This window comes from Drosophila miranda, chromosome 4 (genome assembly GCF_003369915.1).
Source record: "Drosophila miranda strain MSH22 chromosome 4, D.miranda_PacBio2.1, whole genome shotgun sequence".
Taxonomy (NCBI): domain Eukaryota; kingdom Metazoa; phylum Arthropoda; class Insecta; order Diptera; family Drosophilidae; genus Drosophila; species Drosophila miranda.
The window spans coordinates 28,528,787-28,554,516 of NC_046677.1; the positions used below are offsets into that span (position 1 = coordinate 28,528,787).

At 43.2% G+C, this 25,730-nt stretch overlaps 6 protein-coding genes and 1 long non-coding RNA gene across 10 annotated transcripts; 4 read left to right on the plus strand and 3 right to left on the minus strand.

The window, feature by feature from the left end:
• Positions 1 to 571: 571 nt before the first annotated feature.
• LOC117188991 lies at positions 572 to 1,809 on the plus strand. Its single transcript, XR_004473046.1, has 3 exons — positions 572 to 801; positions 932 to 1,182; positions 1,238 to 1,809. It is a non-coding gene; the product is annotated as an uncharacterized LOC117188991 (long non-coding RNA).
• Positions 1,810 to 5,369: 3,560 nt separating this feature from the next.
• LOC108163263 (derlin-1) lies at positions 5,370 to 6,708 on the plus strand. Its single transcript, XM_017298433.2, has 3 exons — positions 5,370 to 6,127; positions 6,196 to 6,306; positions 6,372 to 6,708. Exons 1-3 carry the CDS (start codon positions 5,628 to 5,630, stop codon positions 6,490 to 6,492), a joined length of 732 nt encoding a protein of 243 aa, XP_017153922.1. The 5' UTR covers positions 5,370 to 5,627; the 3' UTR covers positions 6,493 to 6,708.
• A 24-nt stretch (positions 6,709 to 6,732) lies between these two features.
• On the minus strand, positions 6,733 to 12,380 carry LOC108163262 (mucin-2). Its single transcript, XM_017298432.2, has 5 exons — positions 12,162 to 12,380; positions 11,863 to 12,037; positions 11,482 to 11,755; positions 8,185 to 10,618; positions 6,733 to 8,089 (listed from the first exon to the last, which is right to left on the minus strand). Exons 1-5 carry the CDS (start codon positions 12,220 to 12,222, stop codon positions 7,875 to 7,877), a joined length of 3,159 nt encoding a protein of 1,052 aa, XP_017153921.1. The 5' UTR covers positions 12,223 to 12,380; the 3' UTR covers positions 6,733 to 7,874.
• A 1,035-nt stretch (positions 12,381 to 13,415) lies between these two features.
• Positions 13,416 to 14,431, minus strand: LOC108163030 (histidine triad nucleotide-binding protein 3). 2 transcript variants are annotated; one of them, XM_017298075.2, is made up of 4 exons: positions 14,101 to 14,431; positions 13,823 to 14,013; positions 13,712 to 13,758; positions 13,416 to 13,643 (listed from the first exon to the last, which is right to left on the minus strand). In XM_017298075.2, the coding sequence occupies exons 1-3, from the start codon at positions 14,411 to 14,413 to the stop codon at positions 13,717 to 13,719; spliced, it is 546 nt and encodes a 181-aa protein (XP_017153564.1). In that variant the 5' UTR covers positions 14,414 to 14,431; the 3' UTR covers positions 13,416 to 13,643; positions 13,712 to 13,716. The 2 variants fall into 2 exon arrangements, with proteins under 2 accessions (XP_017153564.1, XP_017153563.1); XM_017298074.2 differs by having other exon boundaries at positions 13,416 to 13,758.
• A 131-nt stretch (positions 14,432 to 14,562) lies between these two features.
• Positions 14,563 to 17,140, plus strand: LOC108163027 (uncharacterized protein KIAA2013 homolog). Its single transcript, XM_033392971.1, has 5 exons — positions 14,563 to 14,771; positions 14,829 to 15,306; positions 15,370 to 16,314; positions 16,372 to 16,496; positions 16,565 to 17,140. Exons 1-5 carry the CDS (start codon positions 14,585 to 14,587, stop codon positions 16,750 to 16,752), a joined length of 1,923 nt encoding a protein of 640 aa, XP_033248862.1. The 5' UTR covers positions 14,563 to 14,584; the 3' UTR covers positions 16,753 to 17,140.
• A 26-nt stretch (positions 17,141 to 17,166) lies between these two features.
• LOC108163029 (aspartate aminotransferase, mitochondrial) lies at positions 17,167 to 20,516 on the minus strand. Of its 3 annotated transcripts, XM_017298072.2 has the most exons (5): positions 20,457 to 20,516; positions 20,273 to 20,354; positions 18,395 to 18,554; positions 17,970 to 18,320; positions 17,167 to 17,913 (listed from the first exon to the last, which is right to left on the minus strand). In XM_017298072.2, the coding sequence occupies exons 2-5, from the start codon at positions 20,347 to 20,349 to the stop codon at positions 17,218 to 17,220; spliced, it is 1,284 nt and encodes a 427-aa protein (XP_017153561.1). In that variant the 5' UTR covers positions 20,350 to 20,354; positions 20,457 to 20,516; the 3' UTR covers positions 17,167 to 17,217. The 3 variants fall into 3 exon arrangements, with proteins under 3 accessions (XP_017153561.1, XP_017153562.1, XP_033248863.1); XM_017298073.2 differs by lacking the exons at positions 20,273 to 20,354; positions 20,457 to 20,516 and adding an exon at positions 19,239 to 19,309; XM_033392972.1 differs by lacking the exons at positions 20,273 to 20,354; positions 20,457 to 20,516 and adding an exon at positions 19,249 to 19,277.
• Positions 20,517 to 21,206: 690 nt separating this feature from the next.
• On the plus strand, positions 21,207 to 21,980 carry LOC108163031 (NPC intracellular cholesterol transporter 2 homolog a). The gene is made up of 2 exons (XM_017298076.2): positions 21,207 to 21,333; positions 21,394 to 21,980. The coding sequence occupies exon 2, from the start codon at positions 21,416 to 21,418 to the stop codon at positions 21,857 to 21,859; it is 444 nt and encodes a 147-aa protein (XP_017153565.1). The 5' UTR covers positions 21,207 to 21,333; positions 21,394 to 21,415; the 3' UTR covers positions 21,860 to 21,980.
• Positions 21,981 to 25,730: the final 3,750 nt, after the last annotated feature.

The following is a 25,730-nucleotide window of genomic DNA, read 5'->3' on the forward strand; positions in this document are numbered from 1 at the left end:
AGAGTAAGGGAAACGTTGTGTGTGTGTTCGTGTGAGTCAGAGTGTACGTTGATATTAACGCCATCATGCTCATCATCATCATCTGCGTGGAATGGGGTTCGGGTTCGGGGCCTAGATGGCAGCTGTCATCGTTCATAGTTAGGGTATTCCTGAAAGATATACTGAATTGCTTTGGGTCTGAATTCCATAAAACACGAATAGCGTGATAGAAGTTTAACCAAATTCGTCAAATTAAAGGTCAAAATTAGAACCATACTACCTTCGTTGCTTGAACACTTGTAGATATTGATATCAGGAATTATATATGTTTAGTTTACTATTTATTAATTACACTGTGCAACAGTGATTTTTAACTTGGCACGGGACAAAAAATTGGGTTGTTGGATGAGTAGATACCTCATCATCACATCCCCTGATATCCTAAAAACTTTAATGGGTTAAAAAGAGAATTGTAAGACCTTTAATATGATTTTTTATTCGTTTCGATACAATGACTGTGCTTGAAAATACAGACATATTTATATACTTATCTCCAAATTAATTTCAATTTCGTATATCTTTTTCCAGAATACCCATAATGCTGACTGTCCTTTTACTAAGCGTTTGCCCCTACATAACCTCATCTCCTCCACCCTCCTGGAGTCATCACCCATGCCCTGCCCTTCCGTTACCCCCCTGGAGAGAAGTGTACATATTTGTACTGCAATTTGGCGTAGCGTCGCCGTCGCCGTCGCCCGCTCTGCTGTTGGCTGCGCTGCCTGCTCCTGTGATTTGCCTCTTTTTGGGCTCTCATTTACACAGGTGAGTACGAGTATTTTCCTACTTTTTCCACTATTTTTCTGGTTTCCTTTCTGTGTTTTTTTTTTTTGGGTGCCCCCCTCTATGTACGCTCGCTCCGTCTCGCTTACCCGCTGGGCCATTATCGGAGCAGAAATGCTGGATGGAATCGCATTTTTGTGTAGTTTTGCTTCGACGGGGTCCTGTGAAATATGCTACGCAATGAAATTTTCCTCCTTATGGATTCCATGACAACCAAAACACACATATGAGATGGATGGATGGATGGTCTTTGTTATTTTGTAATGGAGATGCTGTGGGAAAGAGAGACAGAAAGAGAGAGAGCAATAGAGAGAGAAAATAGGGACTGAAGAGAGAGAGCGGGAGAATGTGTGGCGAAAAAAGGTGAAACGATTGAGCACCCTGGGAGATTTTTTAATCAAATAATTACTGTAATTAGATGCAAGGCAAAATGTCAAAAACGAATTGCACACAAAAATTCCCAGGCGGTAAGCGCAGCAAAGCAGGACTACGCGCTGAGAATTCACAATTGGCAAAGGGCGTAACCGAGTACCCGATCTGGAACAGCCCAAAGAATGTTTTATTTTCATTTTTGAAGAGTTGGCTGTACGTTTAAGGGGGTACGTTAATGGGGAGAAAAGTTTAATTATGGAGCATAGACTGCCTTGGCTTTAATCTAAACTATCTACTTAAGATTCTGATGTTAGTTATTTAAAAATCTTACAATATTCCTTATTACTTGTATTGGTCGCAAAACGAAGGATTTTAATGAGATTTCATTGCCTTAGGCCATTTAAGATAAGCGATTCTAATGAAATCTTCATTAGAAGATTTTTCATTTTCTTGTTATCTAATTATGTTATCTAATTAAAGTTCCAATAGCTTGAGATTATTAATCTGGCATCTTCTGATATTTTGGTTAAAAACCTTGGGGATCATAAAGGTTCTTAAACTATGGTTTGACGGTTTAGTAATTACATCCTTCCTTATACATATATCAGTTGTATCTAACTATTCGTATAGAAAATCTCCAGTTACGGAAAATATTAAGTCTATTCAATTGCAGATACAACATTTCTTTTGAAAATTTATATCTAAACACCATAATCGAAATAAAAGAAAATTAGTCATTCCAATGTTTAAAAAAAATCCGTTAAACATTGTGTCTACATTAAAATCTCCGAAAACTTCCTCTACCATTTCGTTAAGCTCACAACTTTTAAGATTTCTTGTCAGAGAATTCCATTTAATAATGAAAACTTTTGCAAGAGATTTTTCCATAAAGAGCTCAAGAAATCAACTTTTTGCATTTTCCACACCTCAAGTGTCTGCAACAATAAGGCAGAGAGCAAAACGAGAGACACAGAGAGAGAGAGAGAGGGAGAGAGAGACAGATGGAGCTAAAGAAGAGGTAAAGTTAGGTGAGGTGTGGTAAGGGGTTACCTGAAAGACCTGGAGGCGAGAAGGAGGGCAGGCATTCATTACAGCAATTGAAATGGACAAAAGCCAAATTCCAGGCAAGCAAAAAAGACGATGATGACGATGACAACGGATTGTGCAAGGCAGTAGAGAGTTGAAAAAGGTATAATAAAATGTTTGCATATAAAATATTAAATAAAAGACGCAATGAAGGAGTGTACAGTGGTGGATATATGGGGGAGTGGCGGGGTGTACGGAGGTGGTGACGACTCTCCTTCTCTCTCTCTACATAGAACGCAACGAAATGAGCGAGCAGCAACAACAAAATGACGGCCGGCCAGGTGAGTGCCAGGTGAGGCACAGGCCCAGGATCCAAGGCAAAAAGCTCAACGGATAAGTAAATAAAAACGAAGACCCCCGCCCGCCACCATCTGAATCTATGTAAATCCCACTGTGCGTGTGCGTGTCGTGTGCCTGGAACTTCATTATGAGCAAACGAGTACCGTTAGTGGGCGTATCAAACAGGCATATTTTCTCGTATGGCTGGCCAATCGGGTGGGTGTGGCCTGACGCTGAACCGGTCCCGCAAGTCACTTGATTAGCCCCGACATTTTGTAACTGTTACTCTCTCTCTCTTAGCGCTCTCTCTTGCTTGCGCCACATTCAAACGCAACAGGCAAACCACCCGCACAGCTGCTGACTCGCTCGCACTTGTAGAGTTGCAATGGGGGAAAATACTGTACGGTATGCATCGGAATTTCCACACCATACCACTCGAAATGTTGAACTTTACATTAGAGACCGACCATAAACCGGCTTTTACTTTCGTTTCGGAGAAGAACAACAATTAGCAACAATTTGTGGTAATCTACGTAAACGCTTTTGTGACAGTTATAATTTCTGTGGAAATTGATGTACTGTACGTACTGTCAAATTAATTCGCCATGGCCGTGGCCACCACTCAGTCGAGTACATCGGAACTCTTGAGAGTTCAGATTATTGGAAAAGCGCACAGTTTCCAAGTGTTTCATTAATTTCGCACGACTGCACTGCAATTGTTCGTGGATGTGTTCTGGCGGTGTGTACATACTCCTCTCGTATGTGTGTGGCACACGCTTTCTTTACCTGTCTGCTCTGCTATCAAAAAGTTGCACAAAGGCCTCAAAGATAACCTTATAAAAAAGGTTGCCAAAAAATGAAATGAAAATTTCTCTTTTTATTTTTGTTCCTTCGCCCGTTATGAATTAAGTGTCCTTGAACCACACACAATGAATACATACATATCCGCTATTGTAGTTGCAAATCTCTTTGTGGGTTTGCTTTTGAGAAGGAATACAAAATAAAAATAACCAAAAATGCGATCAAAACAGATAGGGGATACTGAGTAAAGATGTCCCTGCTGTCAATTTTCATTATAACATATGACTAAATGAAAATAATCACATATTCTAGTGTAATAAATTCAAAATTAATTAGCGCGGCAAAGATTCAGCTATGAAGAAGAAGCATGTCAGGCAGAGCTTACTATTTCTATTGCGGGCGGTCACACTAAGCTTTTGCGATATTTGACATTAACCAGGACGGTCAACATTTTTAGATCTCACATCTCTATAAAACGAAAACAAACATCAACAGGAAACAAATGTTTTCAAACTTCAGGTGTGACTGTACCCTCATCCACCCGAACACGGCAATCCTCTGAATAGTTATTCACTTTAGCTCTCTAGATTCATTAATTTCAATTTTCAATGGACATGGTCTGCCTATTTGGACTCTGAATAAAGATTCTCACCCTGTTGAGTCGCTCGATTTCTCTGACATAGCCAGGAGGCCTGGAGAATTGTACAACATCTCCATTAACTAAATAGAATATTAAAAATGGACAGATACGGCATCAGATCCAAACGCATCTCACGCATCTGGATAACGACTCTAATTCTGGTCTCTGTACTCTGCCACTTTGGAAATTTGCCCATCGAAAGATTGCAGCTCAACCGCAAGGATGTGCTCAATGAAGGATAGTTTTGGCGATGTGTCCCCGCGTTGTTCGTGTATCCCATTAGCAAAGAATATGTGGGGCTATTACTCATCTGCATCGTCGCTATCCATTATGAAAGCAGCATACTGGAGAAATATTGTTACAGACGCAGTCCATCCGAATATCTGTATCTACTGATCATCACGGCCGTCCTGGCAAACGTGGCTGGATTATAAGGATTAATAAGGGAAACTCCGAAACAGGAATCGACTATTAATGTGTTGGTTACACTTGTTTTGTTTCTAATCACATTGCATATTCAGGCAAAATTTATCTATAAATTTCTATATATAGCACCCGGGAAAATTGTATTGATTGTTCTAATGCACATGTCTATTAATACCTCAAATGCCAATATCCTGCAGAGTTGGGCGGGAGAGAACTTCTTAAAACACCTCAGATTCTGTAAGTTTTCTGCCTTTCATGAGGCATTTGTTAACAATAATCTGTTCTTTCAGGAAACGTGTTCTCCCCGAGCCTGATGGTTTAACTGATCAACCTATCTCCATCGTCGTCGTTATTATCATCGCCGACGCTTTCTTAATTGTACTGAATTTTTGTATTTATGGCCTTTAATTTCCTTTTATTTTAATTTAATTCCATAATTTAAATTTTGAAACTTCTCTGAGAGCGCGCCAAATATTCCATACGAAATCGCAGTACAGTTTGGTACTCTGGCCACACTCTTCATCATCGCTATATTTGCCATTCACAAAGAAAGTCATTCCGATTACAAGTCGATATTTGCGATGTTTTTTAAATCAAGGAAAGATTAAATGAAATGGAAAATATTGTGGCTTTTTTAAAAAGAGGGGTTAATAGCTCACTTTGATTTTTCATCATACGAGACGCCATATTATACTGTTGAGACAAAAACAATCAAAGTCATGTATTTAAAATAAGCCAGTCAAGTAGAAAATAGATTCATTAATTGGATAAAATTGTTTGGCCATGGCTAAGTGTTATATCTAGCTATTAATATTCGATGGAATATCAAAATCGAGGAATATGGGTTCCAATCCTTGACGCAGAACGATTAACCCATTATAAGCCAATATTCTATCCATGTCAATATTCTACCGAAAATTCTAAAAATTTAATCAGCAGTTCAGGTGACAGATATCGTGGTTTCTTTGTAAGTTTAGCGGAAAACGGTATGGATCTTCAAGAAGAATTTACAGTCAGTAATATTATTCGCCATATGTTTCAATTCGTTGAACTGTTTAAAAAGAGGGGGTAAAGAGGGCCAAGTTTTCGATAAGTCCGCGACCAAAAGACACGTAAATTGTTGGAAATTTGGAAGAATCTCGATTAAAAAGATATATTTTCATATGAAAAGCCTTTAATTAAGTAAAATCAAAGTAAAATCACAATGGACATTGGCCAATGGTACCGGTCACTCCCCCGCTTCACTCGCTACTGGCTGACGACGACTGTGCTGCTCAGTCTACTATGCCGCTTTGATCTGCTGGACATCTGGAGTCTGTCGCTGGACCGCTCGATGGTGTTTGGAAAACTCCAGCTGTGGCGATGTGTGACCTCGCTGTTTGTGTTCCCCATCACACCGAACTCGGCCTTCCACTTCCTCATCAACTGCTACTTCATTGTGCAGTACAGCAGCAGGCTGGAGAAGGATCAGTACGGGCGCAGTCCCTCCGATTACCTGTATCTGCTCATCGTGACATCAGTGCTGGCCAACATAGGCGGGATGCTGTTTAAGGTCCAGTTCCTCATGGACATGATGGTGATGGCGATCACCTACGTCTGGTGCCAGCTTAACAAAGATGTGACAGTCAGCTTCTGGTTTGGCAGTCGCTTTAAAGCCATGTATTTGCCATGGGTGCTGGCTGCATTTGAGTTTATATTCCACTTGTAAGTTATCATTATCGCAGTCTGCAGTAAGAGCATTCTTAAACTTATTTATTTGCTAATCCTTACAGCTCTCTGGCCTCGTTAATTGGCATTTTCAATGGACATGTTTACTTTTTCCTCAAGTTCCAATATTCCCAGGAGCTGGGCGGCAATGCCCTGCTGGAGACGCCCCAGTTCCTGTAAGTAATAAAAGGAGAGCCTCTAAAGAAACTTCGTTTTGTATTAACTTTGGTCTTTCTTTCAGGAAACGCCTGGTACCCGACACTTCTGGTGGTTTTGGTGGCTTTGGCGTCCCACCGGAGAGTAGAGCGCCACCGCCTCCCGAAAGTCCCTGGGGCAGGGGCATGGCCCTGGGTCGCAACTAGGAAGCAGACGCATACACTATGGATCCCGTTTTTTATAGATCTGCATTTTGTGACAAACTAAGTCCAAAAACCTGATATCTTTCAATCATCGCTCGATTCTACAGCAGCAGCAGCAGCAATAAGTAAATTTTGTTAAGTGGGAAGGATTGTATTGTGCATTAAAATGAAATTATACATACACATAGATATATATTTAAATATATCCATTAAAAAATCCATTTCTTTGTTTTTTGTTACATTTAAATTTATTTCGGTTTAAAATTTCTATGCTAAAAATTTTACAGCGACACGCAATTGTTCAACAATATATATTTTGTTTTCGTTTTATAATATTTTTTACTTATTCTTCTCTTTTTCTCTGTGTTTGGAGGGAGGAAGAGTTATCTTTTGTTCTTAAACTTTATATTTTTCCTTTTTTTTTAGGGGCTTAGGGGTTTTTCTCCATTATCGTTTTGGTCTAAAAGATACATTTTTTTATGAAAAAATCCACCCAGTAAAATACTTAACATCTAGCACTTTGTTGTTGTGTGGGGCTTGAAATCCTATAAAAAAAAATGGAACTAGGGGTGATAGAATCTATACATATGTATATATTTATATATGCGGTACAGGGGCTTGTTTGGATTTTCGAAATTCATCATATGATGTTTATTTACATGTTCATATCCTGGTTGGGGGGTCGTCGCGCGATTTAGGCTCTATAATCTCATACGAACTAAGAATTATTTCTTCCAAGTTTTGAACATTAAAACAATTGTTACCTTTCTTCTTATTTCCTGCTTTTGTGTGTGTTATTTTGCGTGTAATTTCGATCATAAACTTAGAAAACTAAACTAAAATGAAACTATGCTAGGCAAAATAATGTTGTTATAGGGGGCTGGGGCTGTTGATGATGATGATTTGGGGTGGGAGGGATGGATGAATCGTAGACTCTATATACAATCTATACAAAATACAAGGTAAGGTTCTGCAGAGAGGAATCCCCCGGCAAAAAGGGTTAGACGTCAATGGCAATGGGCCCTATGTACAGTAGAGAGAGAGAGAGGTTTAAAATATTTATAACCGAAAAAAGAAACCTTCCTTTAACTACGTATACGATAATGTTTAGAACGAATTGGGAGGCTGTTTATGGGGTATTCTAAAATGATTTTGGCCATTAAAAATATTGTTGCTTCTTTTCGTTCAAATTAAGAAAATTATGTATAAGGTAATCTTGCACTTTGCCCCAAAAGACAGAGATATCTAAGAGACACATCTCGACATTGAGACTAAGACTGAAAATCTAAACCTAATTCAAACCGAATCCTGCTGCTGCTGTGCGTTCTTGCAACACTCTCTTCTCCAACTCCGTTTAACAATGATTTAACAGGCTGCTGCTTTTTTTACAGTGTGGTGGCCAGTGGCTGCTCCATTGCCTGCTGCTTCGTCTTTAGCTGCGTTGGATGACCCCCGTGTGAAACGATAGCTGCCATCAGGGAATTCGCTGTTGTGGCCGTCTCTGGAGATATGTTGCTGGTGCTCTCAATCTCAATGGGCTGCTCTAGATCCATGTCCACATACTCGATGGCGCTGTCATCCTCTGGATGCAGTTCAATGACTGAAACAAATAAAATACGCAAAGGATTAGCAACTGTCTTCCTCGCTTTAGGAGGAACCCCAAAGAAAGGGATTCATTCGTTACTCCCAACTCACTGCGATTGTTGAGCTCGGTGTCCTGTTCCGATTCCGTTTCCACTTCCACTGCCACCACATCATCGTCTTCCACATCCACATCCTCGATAATGACATCATCGAGACTCTGTTTGGAAGAATTTGTTGTTGTCACCGTCTGGGTGGCCGCCTGATCCAACTCCATCTCCCAGTCGGTGGCATTGAGTACCACCAAAGGCCCGGACTTGACCTTCGGCTCCATCGCCGTCGTCCCATTATCGGCCACAATGATGGGCATATTGATAATATCGATGGGCGTGTCCTCTGTAATTAGTTGATTCGGTTTGGGTTTCGCTGAGCTGCCGCTGCTGCTGCTCCCTGTGAGAATATTGGGCGAGACTGAGGCTGCCGTTGGCGAGACCACTGATGCCGAGGTGGAGGCACCAATGACCAGGACACTCGGCTTGGGCTTCGTGCTCAGCGTCACGGCTCGCATACCGCTCGCCGCACTGGCCGGCAGGAACACCAGATTGTTTTTCCCCCCAGCGCCAGTGGAAAATGTCAGGGTGGTGGGCTTTGTTGTTAGCTTGGCACTGCTCGATGATGTCCCGGTCCCGCTGGTCACGGTGATTGTATTTGAACTGCTGCTGGTCACCACACTGGACATCACTTGCGTGTGCGCCGGCATAATCTGCATCTTCTGTAGGTTGAACCTCTGATGCGGAGAGCTGGACGGATGTGCCATCCCCCCAGTCGGCGAAAGGGACGCCGTGGCAACTGTCGTTGTCGTCCCGCTCGCTCCCGTCACATTGTTCAGCTTGTGGATGATGCTGCCCGCGGTCAGTTTCCCGGGCTGCAGGAACACCTTGCCATTGGGCGAGCAGATCTTGATGTTGCGTAGGGCACTGCTGTGCACCTGCTTTATGTTTAGGGGACTGCCCGTCCCTGTGCCGCCGCTCGTCAGTTTGATGTTTCCCAGTATCTGTGGGCTCCCAGTGGTGGTAGACGCACCGCCTGTACCCGCTGCCTTGACAGTCACACTGCCTGGCGGCAGCTGCTGCGGCTGAGATGGGCCCTTTGCACGAAAGATAGGTGTGCCCGTTGCCGTAGACGTCGCCAGAGGCGTAATAAGTGTATTGTTCAAGCTGCTGGCCGGTATATTCTTGATGATATTCACCGTGGAGGCGCTGCTGAGAGGCGTGACTGTACCCCGCGGCTGCTCCTTGAGATTGCTGGACATGGCCTGCAGCGAGGACGGGGTGGCCACGGCTGTGGCCGTCGTATCCATCGTGTAGGGCAGTAGTCGCACCGCCGAACTGGGCAAGGTCTTGGGCTTGACATCGAGCGGTGTGCCGTCAAGGAAATTGATCTTCTTCGGCGTCAGCTTGGTGCCGGGTGGGAGAATGGTGGTGGTGGTGCTGCTGCTGCCTGTTGGATTCAGCAGCCCCAGAGCAGGTCGTAGCTTGGCCCCCATGGGCGGGGCCGGTATCTGCTGGACACTGATGATTTGCGGAGCTAGTGGCAGATTGGCCGTCGAGATGGGCATGGGTATAGTGGGCGTCACGGGTAATGTGGGCGCTGCTGGTGTGGTGTCCGGCTGCCTTTCCTCCATAATGAACTTTTTGACAGGCGTGTGGCTCTGCACCTGCACCTGGACGGGCACCACGCTCGGCTGCAGTTTCTCTTTAAAGACAATCGGAGAGTTGGCAAAGACCCGACTGGGGGCACCGGGAGTTGTGGGCGAACCCATCTCTGCTGCTCCTGTTGTCGGGCCATACACGACTCTCGTGGCTGGCTTCAGTTTGTTCATGAAGCTCGTGGGTGGCGACACCATAACGGTGGGCGATGGGGATGGCATTGGTGTGGGTGTGGGCGCTGGCGTCGCTGTGGTGGCACATACCGACTTGAGTGCCTCGTCCAGGATGTATTCCACATGTGATTGCACCACCAAATGATTGCCCACCGCCTCCGGTACGGGCAATAATACTTTTTGCTGCTGCTGTTGCTGCATCTTCTGTTGTTGCTGCTGCTGCAATTGCTTCTGTGCCCGTCGTCCGCTTTTGGCCGGTGCTGCCACTCGCTTCGCAGAGTCTGTGGCAGCTGACGCTGCTGCCGCCCTACCCGCCGCTACGGCACCGGGATAGGGACCCAAGCTGTTGGCCAGATTGCGCTTGCTGGCCAGCCGTTGCTTGTGCTTCTGCTGCTGCTGGTAGAAGAAGCGCTGCTGCTGCGTCCTCGGACTGGGTCGCGGCTCCACTGGCATCATCTCGCCGTCCTCCTGTGCGCCAGTCTGATGTCCGGGTAGCTGGCCCAGCACGTGCATATGTTGCTGGTGGTGAAGTTGATGATCCAGCTTTTCGTGCTGCTGCTGCTGTTGCATGTGTCGCTTCTTGTTGAGCTTGGCATCGATGCCCTCGTTCTCCTTGCGCTTCTGTATGGCCTTCTTTACCTCGTTGGGGACATCGGGTACTTTGAACTGCGAAAGGGGATAGGATAGGGGTAAGAGATTAGTCGTTGGAATCATGTCCGTCTCTTAAAACGTTCAGATCAGAGCGTATTTCTTAGAAAGATCTAAAAAAATTAAAAAACTTTCAAATTGTTTAAAAATCTCATAAAATATCTTAAATTTAAAAGAAAAATAACCCAAAGAAAATCAAATGTCGAATATAACGCCTAAAATCTACATTTAACAGCTATTAAATATAAATATATTTCATTCAAAAAACGATTTAAAATAAATGAAATCCAAAGAACTGTTAAATTTTCAGGCATAACATAACATAACGGCTGACTGCTTACAGTGCCATGTAAAGGAATAACCATTCACAGCGGCGTGCTATCATTTCACTGTTAACAGCAGTTAATGTTTAACAGCTGCTAACACATTAAAATTAACTATAATTTAATAAAATTTCTATCAATATACAAATCTTAAATAAAATAAAATAATCGAAAAAGAAACACTTGATATTTCTGCTTCTTCGTGCTGATTGTAGGCGTTCCAGGCAAAACATAAACGAAACGAAGCATTCCAATTAGATCTAAAGATATTTCCACTAAAAATCCGACTCTCCATCATGATAGAAATTATACGATCCGGGGAGATAATTCCAATGGAAATGTTGCTATAGGAGACGCCACACGTGACCCCACCACCCACCAACCAAGACGCGGATTAAGCGACACATGCCCGCAGCCGCGGCCCAGGCAGACTGTACTTTCACTGCCCCCGCGCGCGCACACAAGCAAGCACAAGCAGAACCCACGAAGCAAATCACGTATGCACATCGGGCGGACGCCACATCGGTGCTAGGGGGATTATATAATTCTCTCTCTCACCGGCTCATCCATGATCACTAGCGTCGGGCCGTATTCCTGGGACCTGTTCCGGCCATACTTCAGTGCCATTAGATTGGCCTGATCGATGAGGGCATCGGCATAGTGGGCCCCCGTTTCGGCGGGCGGCAATAGTTTCGCATTTTCCAGACACGCCTTCGCCGCCAGATCGTTGGCCACAATGCTGAGCGCCGTTTGGGGACTGATACGCGGTAGCAGCGGATACGGACGACGACCTTCGCGCGACCATTCCTGCCAGGTGTTCGGACCGCAGACACTGCGAGATACACACACGCACAGAGTGACACGAAACGAAACGAGGTTGAGATTGAGATTGAAAATTGGAATTAATTTCCGCACTGGGTTCTCCTGCACTTCACTTACTTTTCGGCTATGGTGCAGAGCTGTTCATCGTTGACGGCGCGCCGCACCTCCGCCCGATGACGCTCCGGGGTTATGTGAAACAGTTGTCGCAGTTCCTCCAGCATTTTGCCCTTTGGTTCGCTCAGCGAGCCTTGCGCGCGAAAAACGCTTATTATATGCGAATAGGATTCAAGCTCTAAGCGAATGAAAGGCAAGAGAACACATTAGAGAGGATTCACTGGGGTTCTGGCTAGATATCTGGCCGTATTTGGGCATGATGCGAGCGTCGCTTGCTCCTGGATGTGCTGCCTTCCACTTACCAAGTCGACGCAGCATGCCTCGGCATTCGTCCCGCGACATTTCCAACGTTTGTGGCCACATTGTGCACGCTGTTTTGCACACCGTATGCTAAATGCACTCCAAGCCGCTGGATTTCAGTGTTAATCCGTGGGTTTTCTCAAAGGCTTTTCGCGAATCTTGTTGCAAAAATTAAAACAAACTCTCTTCAGGCAGCGTTTCTAACAGTGTGACTGACCCCCGAAAATATACCGAAATATACCGCCTCATTTTCAAAATATACCGATGTAAAACCGAACTTAGCCCACTTAAGCCCCGTTATTTTAAACAGGATAACAACTTTAGTTACACCGAGGAAAATAATGCACATAACAATTGCTCTGGCAGATCTATCCTATCCTTAATCATTGCTTTAAAAAAGACCACGATATCTTTCACCTGAACTGTGCGGAACTACTTCAAGTTTCATCAGAGTATTTCAATACCCACTGGTCGGCAACGGGTTAATCGCTCTCTGTGCATGGTCGGAAATCATATTCCACGATTTTGATCTTTGGTTTAATATTACTGGCTAGCTAACACCCTCAGCGCAAAGCACATAGTTTTATCCGACTGATGAATACATTTTGTAAGTGATATGTCACTTAAAAGTACTCCTTGTTATTGGATTGTGTCTAAAATACGGTTTAAGAAAAGAAGGTCAAAGAGTTTTACGTCATTGTTGCTGTTCAACAGGTATCCGCTATGAGTATAGACGTATTTATACCCTATTTCCTTTAATTAATACTAAAATTCTATTTTCCATGCTGATTTGAAAACTATAAAAGTGACATTTTCTCAGATTGACGTGTATTTGATATTTTAATGCATTTGATTAGATTTCTATAAATATCTCGATCCCAGTAATACCCCCCTCTCGTTAAAGCGTAATAAAACGTAAGTGAGTATGGAGTGTAGGGCAATTGGTGCTGAGCTGAGCGCCAAAGTGGGATTATTTGAAAGTTAAGTTAATGAGTGACAAGAATAGAATGCAAATTTTTGATAAAATATAACATTATATACCTATATACCGTAAATATCCCTTCAACCACTAACCATACAGTATGGTACTGTATGGTTAGTGCTTCAACTCAATTTCGACGTCAAAATATACCGAAAATTATCAGGAAACGTTTCAAATATACGTGACCACTCACAGCGAAACGCTAAGAAACCACTGGTCTGTTATCAACACTGCTAATACCAGAAAATCAGTAATTATAAATATACAATTTAAATTTACTAAAGTTACTAAATACGTTCGCATATATTAAACCAAATATAATATTGCTACATCAAATATTGTACAGTTTTATTTAATGGCTTGAGTCTGAGTTGAGTTTTACTCTTGTCTTTGGCCAAGACAAGAGTACGATTATCACTGATATCTTGATTCGATACGATACCAATTCACAGGTAACTGGTTTCACTTAATGCTAAACAACCACCACAACATTATTTACATACTGAAATTAACAAACAAAAAATAAAAACTCAAGTACACAAAAAACAGCATTCGGGTATTTACACGGACCATTGTTACAGTTCTCTCAATTCCAGAGCTTCGTTGGCGTCCCTGGCCTGCATTAAAGCAACAACAAAAAACAATAAGTAAAAGTAGCCCAATACAGGTGTGTTTTCTCACCGTTTTGAACCAAAATGAAGACATGAAGTTGATACGATTCCAAATGCTCATCTCCGAAGGAGGATAAATCCCATGTAGATGCAGATGCTTCACTGATATGAATGGCGGGATGTGAAATCCAATAATCGCCTTCGAAGGGTCAACATTCTTCGATTTTAGCAGCTCGACCATGCCCGATTCCATCCGCAGCACTGATCAACAAACACATGCACATGAATAAATTATAAACAGACATCTACATATGTACATATATGTTGTTGGGACGTGGCGGCTCTTACCAAGTCCAATGTGGGATTTGTTTAAAGCATTGAAACTGTCAAAGTGTTGCTTGGGGATGGCCAGATAGTGATACGTTGCCGCAGGACTCTTATCCTTGAATATCACATATTCGTCGGTTTGAACCTCCAGAACTGGCGGCGGCCCTTGTTTACCGTTGGCAAAATCACAAAATAAACATTCCTGTTGAGACGCTGCTGTCGTTGGGCTATTTATTCCGCAATTATAGACCGCGACGAGGCCTAGCAAGCCTAGTCCAGTGAGGGCGGCAAATATGGTTTTCTTCCGTTTGAACAGGAAATTCTCTCCATGCATGTTGTCGTAGAAAGTGCAGTCTGGCACTGCCACTGGTTCGTATCAGCTGACAATTTTGCCATTCACAGTGGCTAGTACATAAATGGGTGGCAATTTTTTTTAGGTTTTAAGCCTAAACAAATGAGTTTAAAATTAATTTTCCAATGAAAACTCAATCGACAACCCATAACGATGTTGTTCCGCTCAGCCAAAAACAAATTCGAGACGGTGGATGTGATGCGCCGGCTGAAGCGTCTGGCCGAAGGCACCCTTTCCTCGTATCGCCGTTTGTTTTTGCTGCTCCTCTGCGTGTGCACAGTTTTCTATATGCTGCCGCCGATCTTTCGTTATATATTTCTAAGTGCACCGGAGCAGAAGGGTAACCCAATGGCCGTTTCATCTGGGCTATAATATATAACCGCATTATGTTTTACAGATCCCCATAGCGTGTGCATGGATGACCGTTTGACACCGTACATACTCCAGAACTATGAATTCGATGCCAACATTCGTCACGTGTCGCCCTCGAAGCTGCCGGGCGAGCGCGATTTCACGCCATATATTGGTAACGGCTACATCGGTTTGGAGATAGCCCACGATGCGTCGCTGAACATCAAGCACGGTCGTGCCATGCAGCTGCCCATCCGTTTTCAGCCGATTGTGTCCGTGGCACAGCAGAGTGTGGGCGTCGAAAAGGAATCAACCGTTGTCGAGTATCTGACGGGAATGGTGCATCGGTTTCAGTGCTTCCCTGGCTACTTTGCTTCCTACACCTACTACGCACATCGCACGCAGCCCAATATCCTCGTGCAGGAGCTGCAGATCACCAATACTCGCAACATGATTGAAGACGTCGAGCTGATAATGCCACGCGTTAACCTGCCCAGGCTTTCGCATCGCACCCTGAAGCTAAGGTTACTGTGTGTCTTTGATCGGCGCCTCTTATTGTTCTGACGTGTGCTTGTTTACCTTTTCAGTGAGCCAGCTTCCGCAGGTATGGTGTTCTACAACGAGCTGGACGTGTTAACGGGCATTGTGCAGCCCGTCGCAGAGGATCCCAGTAAATTGATTGTCGTAAGCATTGTGAAGCCTCAGCTAGATGCAAAGCTGCAGGTCCGCAAGCGGGGAACAGTGCGTATTGTGTATCCCGTAGCGATACACTACTCCAAGCCCGTTGCTGAGGCGCAGATAAAGGCAACTGTCGAGGCTAACGAGCAACAGGCCACGCAAGCCATGATAAAGCTCCTGCAGAAACTGGGCTCAAAGGCAGCCAATACGGGCTCATCGTACAGCATCAATACCTTTCGCCAGGAGCATATCGATGTGTGGGCAGATCTCTGGGCCACAGGTTTTACGATAAGCACATCCAAGGCGGAGCATAGTTTGAACGGGGACCGCATCAATGCCACCATGTATGCGGTGCTCTCCCAGGTGCGTTGCTTTGAGTTCGAGGAAATGGGCACGGCCGTCTCTTCGGCCAAAAAAGAGGATATAGCTAAGGCCCTGACCTATGCCGAGGGCTGTTATGATTCCTATCACACGCTGCAGGCGGAGAACCTGTGGCGGGAGATGTCCACCCTGCAGCAGCTGAATTCCTTGGTCTCCTCTTGGATGCTGACGCTCGAGAAACAGGGCTGCCACAATCTCATACGTGCGGGTGCTTCAGGTGTTATACAAGCAATGGTCTTAAGTTTTGGGAGCTTTCGCTTTAGCAATCAGCACTTGGAGTGCAATATCCATCCAAAATTCCTGCACAGGGACTTCCACTTTCGACGTCTTAACTATGGCAACAAGACACATGTTAATGTCACCATCATTGTCAAGGATGATAATAAGGCGATCATCCAAGTGGCTTTGGATCGCTCCGATCGCAGTTACTATGCCTGCGATGGCGGCTGTCTAGATGAGCCTGTACTGCTCACGTAAATATCTCTGATAAAAACTTAATTTTCTAAGTGTTAAATTTGTTTCTTTTGCAGTCAAAGCCGTCGACACTTCCCAGTTAAACTGACTGAACCTCTGACAGCAATACTATACATAACCGAGGACAAACAGCACATGGAGGAACTCCATCATGCCATTCATGTTAAAGAAGTGGTCGAGGGTGAGTCTCTTCTATTCATTATTGCTTGGAGAACCTTGAAACCTTTAAATCGTGTATTCCATGTATAGCTCCTGCCCATGAACAACATTTGATTGCTTTGCACAAGCATGGCCATCAATTGGGCGGCCTGCCCACGCTCTTTTGGGTATCTGTGTGTGCAATAATTATAGTATTTCATATTTTCCTATGTAAGCTAATTATCAAGGAGTACTGCGAACCAAGCGATAAGTTAAGGTATCGTTATAACAAACCGTGATCCTAGTTGTATATAGTACATATATTTTTTGGGACAGTGTGTGGCATATGCTAGTAAAATACAAAACACAAATCGAAATGGCAACAAAATATCATAATTTTACGACAAAGAGAAAGAGTGTGAATCCTAGTGTAAATCAAGTTGATTTGTGATCCCTGCAGCCCAGTAAATATCCATTATATCGCGTACTTATGTTTTGTCCGAAATTAATGCAAACAAAATTCGATTATATTCATTAACATTTAAAATGCTTTACTTTTCCAAAAGGCAGATCTTTTAGCTTATGTACAGAGATATATATATATATATATATAAAGAGAGATAGAGTGATTGTGTGAGAAAATGCAATTAGTTTGACTAAATTTCACGATTTAAATTTCGTTGGATTGGTGCTATCAAAAATTCCGTACAGATGCCGATAGTAGCTACTAAAATTCCACCCTCCACTTTCACTGATACCATCTTCTATTTGGTGACCTTGTGTATGCTCTCGGCCAGATAATCCACATTCTTGCTAGACACTCCGGCCATGGAAATGCGACCATCCTGGGTCATGTAGATGCTGTACTCCTTGGCTAGTTTCGTGACCTGTTCGGGTTTCAGGCCCGTGAAGCAGAACATGCCAATCTGGTTGACAATGTGTTCCCAGCTGCGGCTGGAGCCCAGCTTCTTGAGGTTTTCCCTCAGCGTACAGCGGGCATCGATGATGCGATCGGCCATCTGCTTGACATCCACCAGCCACTGTTTTCGCAGGTCATCGCTGTTCAGGATCTCGGCAGCAATGCGGGCTCCGTGTATGGGCGGGCTCGAGTACAAACCACGAATGATGATCTTCACCTGGGACATTACACGTGCGGCCTCCTCTTCATCGGTGCAGACAACGGTGAAGGCACCAGCACGCTCTCCGTACAGACCCATGTTCTTGGCAAAGCTCTGGGCCAGGCAGAAGTCATGGCCATCGGCCTCAAAAATGCGCACCGCCTGGGCATCACGGTCCACATCGCCCGAGGCGAATCCCTGATAGGCAAAGTCAATGAAGGGATACAGTTTGCGGTCCTTCACGACCTTGGAGATCTCACGCCACTGCTCCACAGTGGGATCCACGCCAGTGGGATTGTGTGCGCAGGCATGCAGCAGAACAATAGCTCCCTCGGGCGCTTTCTGGAAAGGCACATTAAATATACACTTTTTAGGGTTTCGCTTTCGATTCGACGCACCTTCAGATCCTCAATCATGCCACTGAAGTCCAGATCGCAGCTGGCGGGATTGTAGTAGCGATAACGCTTAACGGACAGACCGCTGTGCTCGAAGATTGGCACATGATTGCCCCAAGTGGGATTGGGCATGTACACATCGCGACAGCCTGTCCAGAAACGGCTCAAGAAGGCGGCACCCACGCGGAGAGCTCCAGTTCCACTGATCGTCTGGGTGGTGACATTGTGCTTAGCCTGCAGGCGTTTGGAGTCCTTGCCCAAAGCCAGTTCAATGGCTTTGTTGTAGAACTCGGGAAAGCCAATGATTGGGGCATACTCCTTGTCCAAGCCGCGACCCAAAACCCGCTTTTCTGCCTGTCAAATGATTGTCAAATAGAAAATGTATCGTTGAGTGGTTGTTAAGCTGTTTGGCTATTTTCAGGACTCACCTCCCGCACACTGGGCAGGACGAAGGGCTTGGTGTTATCATCGCGATAGGCACCAACGCCCACATTCATCTTTTTCGGATTTTGGTCCCGCTTAAATGCCTCTGTAACGCCCAAAATGGCATCGGGAGGACCCATTTTTACTTCCGAGAACCATGATGATCTGTAAGAGAGTAAATAGTGTGACAAATCAGTTGGGTTTCTTGGAGCTCTTCAACTATCTTTGGTTCTATTTTTGTAGTCTTAACCTTTAGCCCCCTTAATGGGTTCTTCTTATATTGTTATCTCTCCTAAAATTAATTGAGAGATTAAAATGCGCTGCTTAGTGGGTTATCTACCACTTGCTTTTATCATTTGGGTTTTGTAGCTAAAGTTTGAAAGTCATCTGAAGGATTTCTTGGATTTTGCACCTTCTGTTCTCACACCTCGAGGGGGTACAAGCTCTCTTATCAACCTGACGCCACAGTAAACAAGCTCGAACGATTTACATGAACTGAATCCACCCATATAGCAGAACATATGCATAGATCTCACGGAGCCTACGTCAGTGATAATGTCTCTGCTGACGTATACGGTTTTGTCACATTTAATGTAGAGCTCAAGGAAATTCTAAATTTAATCAAAGTTCTTTCAATTAAGGAAGCCGCTTCCTATCGCCGTTTTTGATTGTGTTGATAAGTCCACAAAAGTTTCCGGTTGCAGTTCGATAAAACAAACTTTTCTCATAAACCAAGAAGTACGAGTAGTACCATAAAAATCAAAGCACGCGACCAAAGCGTGATATGTCAATGTATTACCCTACGAAATTTGTGTGCGGCTTATCAGTGGCCATAGCAGATTGGCTTACCCGCCCTTACATTCGCTGGACCATAGGCGTCTTAATAGAGGTAATGAATTTTGCATTATGACAAAAGATTTTTAATATTAATATAGCTTAAATGTGACGTAAAATACTGAAAGTACAGTGACTATGAAACCAGAACTTTATGGTTAGGATATTTATAAAAATCACATTGTGCAGAAGGGCATATCTGCCATTAAAATGTATTAATATATTATCAGAATTTTTTTAACTGTCAAATATTGGTTTCCATACAGAAATATTAACGAAAAACTGTTCGGAACAGTTTTGAACTATAATAAATATTATTTAGGGCATCTATAAGTCGTTCAGTTTCATTCTATTCAATCATTTGCTTTTGGAATGCTTTGTCAAGCGCGAAGAAAAAATAGAAATACAACAAAAACGCACCCATGGAACGTCATAAAATTTGCTTTAAAAATAAATAAACATCCGTTCATTCTGATAAATTCACACATACAAAATATACCACATTTTTTAGACACTTATATTATATAGGGAAAGCTCTCTAGTCAAACAGATAATCGTACTTTTAACTTATTTAAATTACTTTCATGGACGTTAAAGTACTATAAATGTTTTCTCTCTTCAGTAACCAATGATAGTCCGCCCTAGGAAGCTTTCACTGTGCCTATATTTACTTCTTTGAATTCCAAACATATGCAAATATTAGCAAGAACTTCCAAAACTTGATAAGAACAGCTGAGCAGTCTGCTCTAAGTCCCCATAAAATGATGAAATTTAAGCCCCATCCTCTGGCTCTCACAGACCCATTTCCAGTTTCTCAGTCACCTCATGGCTGACATAATGAAATCAGCCTCAAAGAAAAAAACACAACTCAGAATTCGAATTGGCCCACAAATTGCACCAGTAATTGCACACAAAAAACATCATTGAGGGGCCACAGTCACTGGAGACCGGCAACTGCAATGACCTTGACAGATGACACTGCGCCGCTGCAATCTGCAACGTGGTTCTATAACAGCAACAACAACAACCCCTCCTCTCTCCATACTTACTTGCAACGCAAGGCGGCGGCAGCCGAGGGTGCCACACGATTGCTCAACAGCAAACTGCGCTTATAGATCTGCGACATGTTTGCTATAAATGCACAGAATAAATGTACTATTTTCTCGTAATAATAATGAGTGGTAAATGCCGGCAAACGGTAGAGGCACCGATGGATTTCAGATGAATACTAACTAGTGGAATTTTAGTCGAATCCGCCTGAACTAAGGTAAAAGCTACGCACGCAAGAAATGTGACCGCATGGGGAACGAGAAAATACGACAGAAGAGAGCTTAAACTTTTAGAAAGCTTACGAAACAGCCAGAGAATGGGCCCGCTAAAATTTGATTCACCCATCTGGCAGCTTCGCCAAAAGCTTTTCATTTTTCCTACTTTTAAGTTTTATGTTTGGGTTTTACTTTTAAAATTGGTCTATGGAGAAACCACTTCATGAAATAAGGAGGTTGCATAGAGATGGATAGATGGTGATGTCTTGAAGTATGGCTGGAATCTAGAGCTTTGAGGTATCTAAGGGACTCTTTCATATCAGATATAGTTTTTAAGAGGTCTTGCAGAATAGACCCGTCAATATCTGAGTTGGTTGATGAACAGCTTCAGATTAAACCGAAATTTCATTTACAGCAAAATAACTTAGCCATTCAAAAATCTTCACTAATCATAACTAAATAAATTAAATGGGCACGATCAAACTTCGACAATTTTTTTAAAATAATTATAACGTTTTGTTATGCGATCTTTCCGTAAATAAATTAATGGGGAATGATATCCATAGATTCCATTGAGAAGAAGTTTTGTAGATCATATCGGAATAAATAAGAACGCTTGCGATAACCGTGAGGGAACGTTTTTAAAGACCAAAACAGATCTTTCTATCGCCACAAGTCCATCTCTCCAGGTGAAAGCTTTCTTCGCACAGCTGTTCGCATATTCTTGAAGCTTTGTCCGTGCTGTTTTCGTTATTCTTTCGCGTTTGGTTTCTTGTGAGATTTGCCGAGCTTAGCGAGTTCAGTAGATTTGTAGCCGCCGCGGGGTTGAAAAAGAAAAATAAAAGGTAAAGAGAAATGTCTTCCGCTCGATAAACGTGAATTTACCTTGTAATTGAATTAAGCAGAAAAGCAAAAGCGAGAGGAAAAATGCTGAGATTTGCTGTAATTGCCTGTCTGCTGGTGGCCTTCGTCCAGGGCCTGGAGTTCAGCGATTGCGGATCGAAGACTGGGAAGTTCACCCGTGTGGTCGTCGAGGGCTGTGACACCACCAAGTCGGAGTGCATCCTCAGGCGCAACACGACAGTGAGTTTCTCGATAGACATTAACCTGGCGGAGGAGGCGACCGCCGTAAAGACTGTCGTCCACGGCAAGGTTCTGGGTATCGAGATGCCTTTTCCGCTGGCCAATCCCAATGCCTGTGTGAACAGCGGTCTGAAGTGCCCCCTGGAGAAGGGGGAATCGTATCGCTACACGGCCACCCTGCCAGTTCTCAAGACCTATCCGAAGGTCGCCGTGCTGGTCAAGTGGGAGCTGCAGGATCAGAATAGCGACGACATCATCTGTGTGGAGATCCCCGCCAAGATCCAATAGAAGTCTCCCCGCGAATTACTTGGGCATGAGAGTGGCGAACGGAAGCCGCCCCAAGTTCAGCCTGTATTCTCTCCCTCTTTCTTATTGTAATCTAATTTAAAATAAAGAAATACAAAATTAACTATCTTTTGTGTGTGTGGGTTGTACGAGTCACAGCCCCTGTGTCTATATTTATCTGCGTGCCTGAGTGTGAGTATGTTTTCGGTTAGGCCTTTTATTATTATTTCCTTTGTTTGCTTCTGATTGCATCTTCCGCTTTCTGCTGCCTCCGGTCATCCATCATCAGTCATCTCCCTCTATACATCAGAACATCACAAGAGGGAGGCACACGATACAGATCAGAGAGTGAGATTCGGCTAAGAGACAAGTATAGCTTTTTAACAGGGGAAGGTAATGTTAGCTCCCGGTTGGTGATTATATACTGATCAGCTTTTGAAAGGGTGAAACCTGTACATATACCCTCGAAGAGGATATGATTATTTTGATAAGAAGTTTGCGATGCAGAGAGGGTTGCTTTTTCGATAATTCTATTTGACAAGTTTATACCATTCACCTTCGAAATTTCACTTCTTCCTCGCAGAATATGAAGTGGGCGATGTTTTTTCAAAAGCTACTGCTTGGGATTGTTGATTGCTAAAAACACTTCTGGGCAGAACAGTATTGCCGTTCCCTGTAAAGTCTAGACCAACCCGAAAATTTCGGCACGACCTATTCGCATACCTTTCTGTAGGTCAAACTATGTTCACTATATTAACCTAGCCTATCTTATTCCATACCCTATTACTGGATCGTCAGAATAAATAAATGAGGTCGTAGGACAAGAGTTTGGTATTGTATTGTTCATTAAAGTGCCAGTAATTAAATCTCTATATAACACCATTTTTACAGAGACGATTTATATGTTCAAGGGTATCCAATAGATTTTTTAGTCGAGTCTCTTTTTATTTGGTTCCTCCGCACCCAACTAGAAGTCGACAATTCGATGAAAAACAGACAACTGTTGATGTTCAACAGATTGTTTATAAAAGAGTACTCGTACACCCAGTAGTGCTACTGTACTGTTCAGAATTTCCATAGGTTCTTTCACTTTCAGAAGAAATTGGACAACTGTTTTCAGTTGCTAGATCACCAGATTGCTTATAAACGAGTACGCGTACACCTAGAAGTTCTACTGTAGATGTTGATTAATTGATAGAAAACAGACAACTGTTGGTTCCTTGGCTTTTAGAAGAAACTGGATACATCGTTGAAAAACGACATTTGTGTCTTTTTTATGAAAGAGTACGTGTTCACCTAACAGAATGGCTACTGTACTGATAAGCATTTTACAGCGAAATAAGACTAGGGTAATGTTGATTTGCCGTCTGATTATGAATCACTATCATTGTTTTCCAAACTCTCAGTCCTCCGTACAATGGAGATAATGAATTAGCTGCTAGGTGGCCGAATCGAATCGAATACAATATTCACCAGTGGCTTGGCTTTCGGTTTCGATTTCGGTTTCGCTTACAGTTTCGCTTACGTATTCTGTTCTCCAGCACAAAGAATGGAATGGAATGGGCTGATAAGACGCAAAAAAACAACTGCAAAATCATACGAGGAGATTGTGAAAGGGAGGGAACCAGAAGAGGGTCTCGGGGGTAGCAGCTGAAACCAAGTAAAAACACAAATCAACTGCAGCACCCAGAAGCAGAAGCAGCAGCAGCAGCGCTTTCCATTTCGTTTTCTCAATTTCCATTCCTTTTTCCGCCAAAACACACCCACACCTACACACACACACACATATACGTGCATGTACCATATGGCAAAATGCAAATAATGCAAAGGCTGAGCGAGCGGATGAGAGATGGGATGGGAATAAGGGTAGGGTTATGGGTGGGGCATACGGTAGGGAGCTCGGTGCAGATAGAATTATCCGCAGTGCGCCAGGCGGAGGAGGAGGATATTTAAGCAAAAGAAATCGGTTTATTACATTCACTTTACCCCACGAATTTCATGAAATGCAATGCAGATTCTGATTCCCATTCCCACTCCAGTAGTTCAGTTATTCAGTTGTTGCACTACCAGATACATTTTCGAACAGCTTAAGGTTGACTTGAATGCTTTATTTGGGTTTGGGATTGATTGAGATTTGAACTATGATCATTGGGAGTGGAAGTAATTGGCTTTTTACTGGGATAAAGAGCATAGAATACCAAGAATTAAGGGAATAATAAGGAAGAAACCTTAGAGTGTTGAAAGATAACTAGACAAATGATATAATTTGTATAGGATGAGGGGACTAGAAGGGAAATCTCAATGTTATATTGAATATGATACATTAAGGAACCTGTGACTGATTTAACTACTTGTTAAGCATGCTGGAGGATCACTGAAATTACCTAGGATTCTGAATAATAATGTTTTGTGGAGATAGGGGAAATTGTGTTGGAGGATTTGTGCCATTATTTATAAAGTGCTATAAGTAAACATAACGTTCAACTTTAACTGCAAAAAATATAGTCATAAATTGCACTTATCCGAATTCAAGCGATTCCTTTTTGAAAAGTTCAATTTTATTTTGTCTTCCGGTTAGAGCCTTCACAAGTCCACTTCCTACATGCTTCTACGCCAGTACCCCTGATGTTTTCACTTGATTTACATATGAATCCGCATAAAGCACACGACAGTCCGAAACTCCAAAGAAATGTGGGCCAAGCCCCCAATCTGCCCCTCGAGGCACCACTCCCTCCCCCTCTCCCACCCTCCTTCACTCTCTCTGTAGACACAGCTGACGTTTAAAAACTTGACACAACGCGACGGGGGAGGCATACAGGAAAAGATGAGGAGGTGGAGCCAACGGAGTAGAAAAAGGAGGGAAAATTCAGAGAAAAAATAAAATGGAAAAAATGAAAAGAAAAAGAATATGTAGGCGGATATAGCCATGTCTCGTGCTGCTGCTGCTGCTGTTGGTGGCACTGCCTCCATCTCTGGCTGCATATCATATGAGGAGTCAACCCGTGCATCAGAACCACCACAACCCCCTCACCCATACACAACCCATACTCGTACTCGCTCTGCTGTCACACCCCCATGTAAGCCGCTGTGTCTGCACAGAATTTCTTGCATAAATAGCAGCATGTGCAGAGATCTTTCTTTGAAAATGAAAATAACCAACTAAAAATTCTCTATAAAGTCGACACTCGCACTTTTAAATACCCAATACTAATGACAAAGACAGAATTTTCGTTTTCAACAACAAAACCACGCTGAAAAAGTCGTGTATTCACATTACTATGTTTTAATAATTTCTTTGTCAATACCCAATAGGAAAGTATCTAAGAAAGTATCATGAGATGATACCAAAAAAAAAAAAAAACAATTTTTGAGATTCTACTAACCTTAGAGAAATTTGTAAGACCAATCTTCCTATCCGTGGAGTTCTTTTTGGTACGATGCTCCGTTTTATCGGTTCCTGTGGCCTATGTCTTAACACATTTCACGTTTCTATGTTTCATGAAGCAGGTGGACAGAGGTCGAAAACCATCTTCTACTTTGTGCTTACTTAAATTGTATATTCCCTGTGTACAATACAAGAACCAGGTATCATCATATCATGTCTGTTGCTGCATTTAAGAGTTAAATGCAACATTCAAGCCCAAGCCACTGTTGACCAACCCCCGCCCCACCCAAACCCCCAAATACCACCACACTTTTGGCCAGGAATCGAATGTTAATGTTATATGAACAATTTTCGTTTCCATGCGGTTTCCCTACGTAAATAAATTCGAGCTGCAGTGCTGGGTAGCCATGTCGCTTTTTTTGGCCTTACAACAGAGCGAATTTTCTTGTTTTTAAATTCCGTTAATTGCCAGCTTTCCACTTTAAGGAC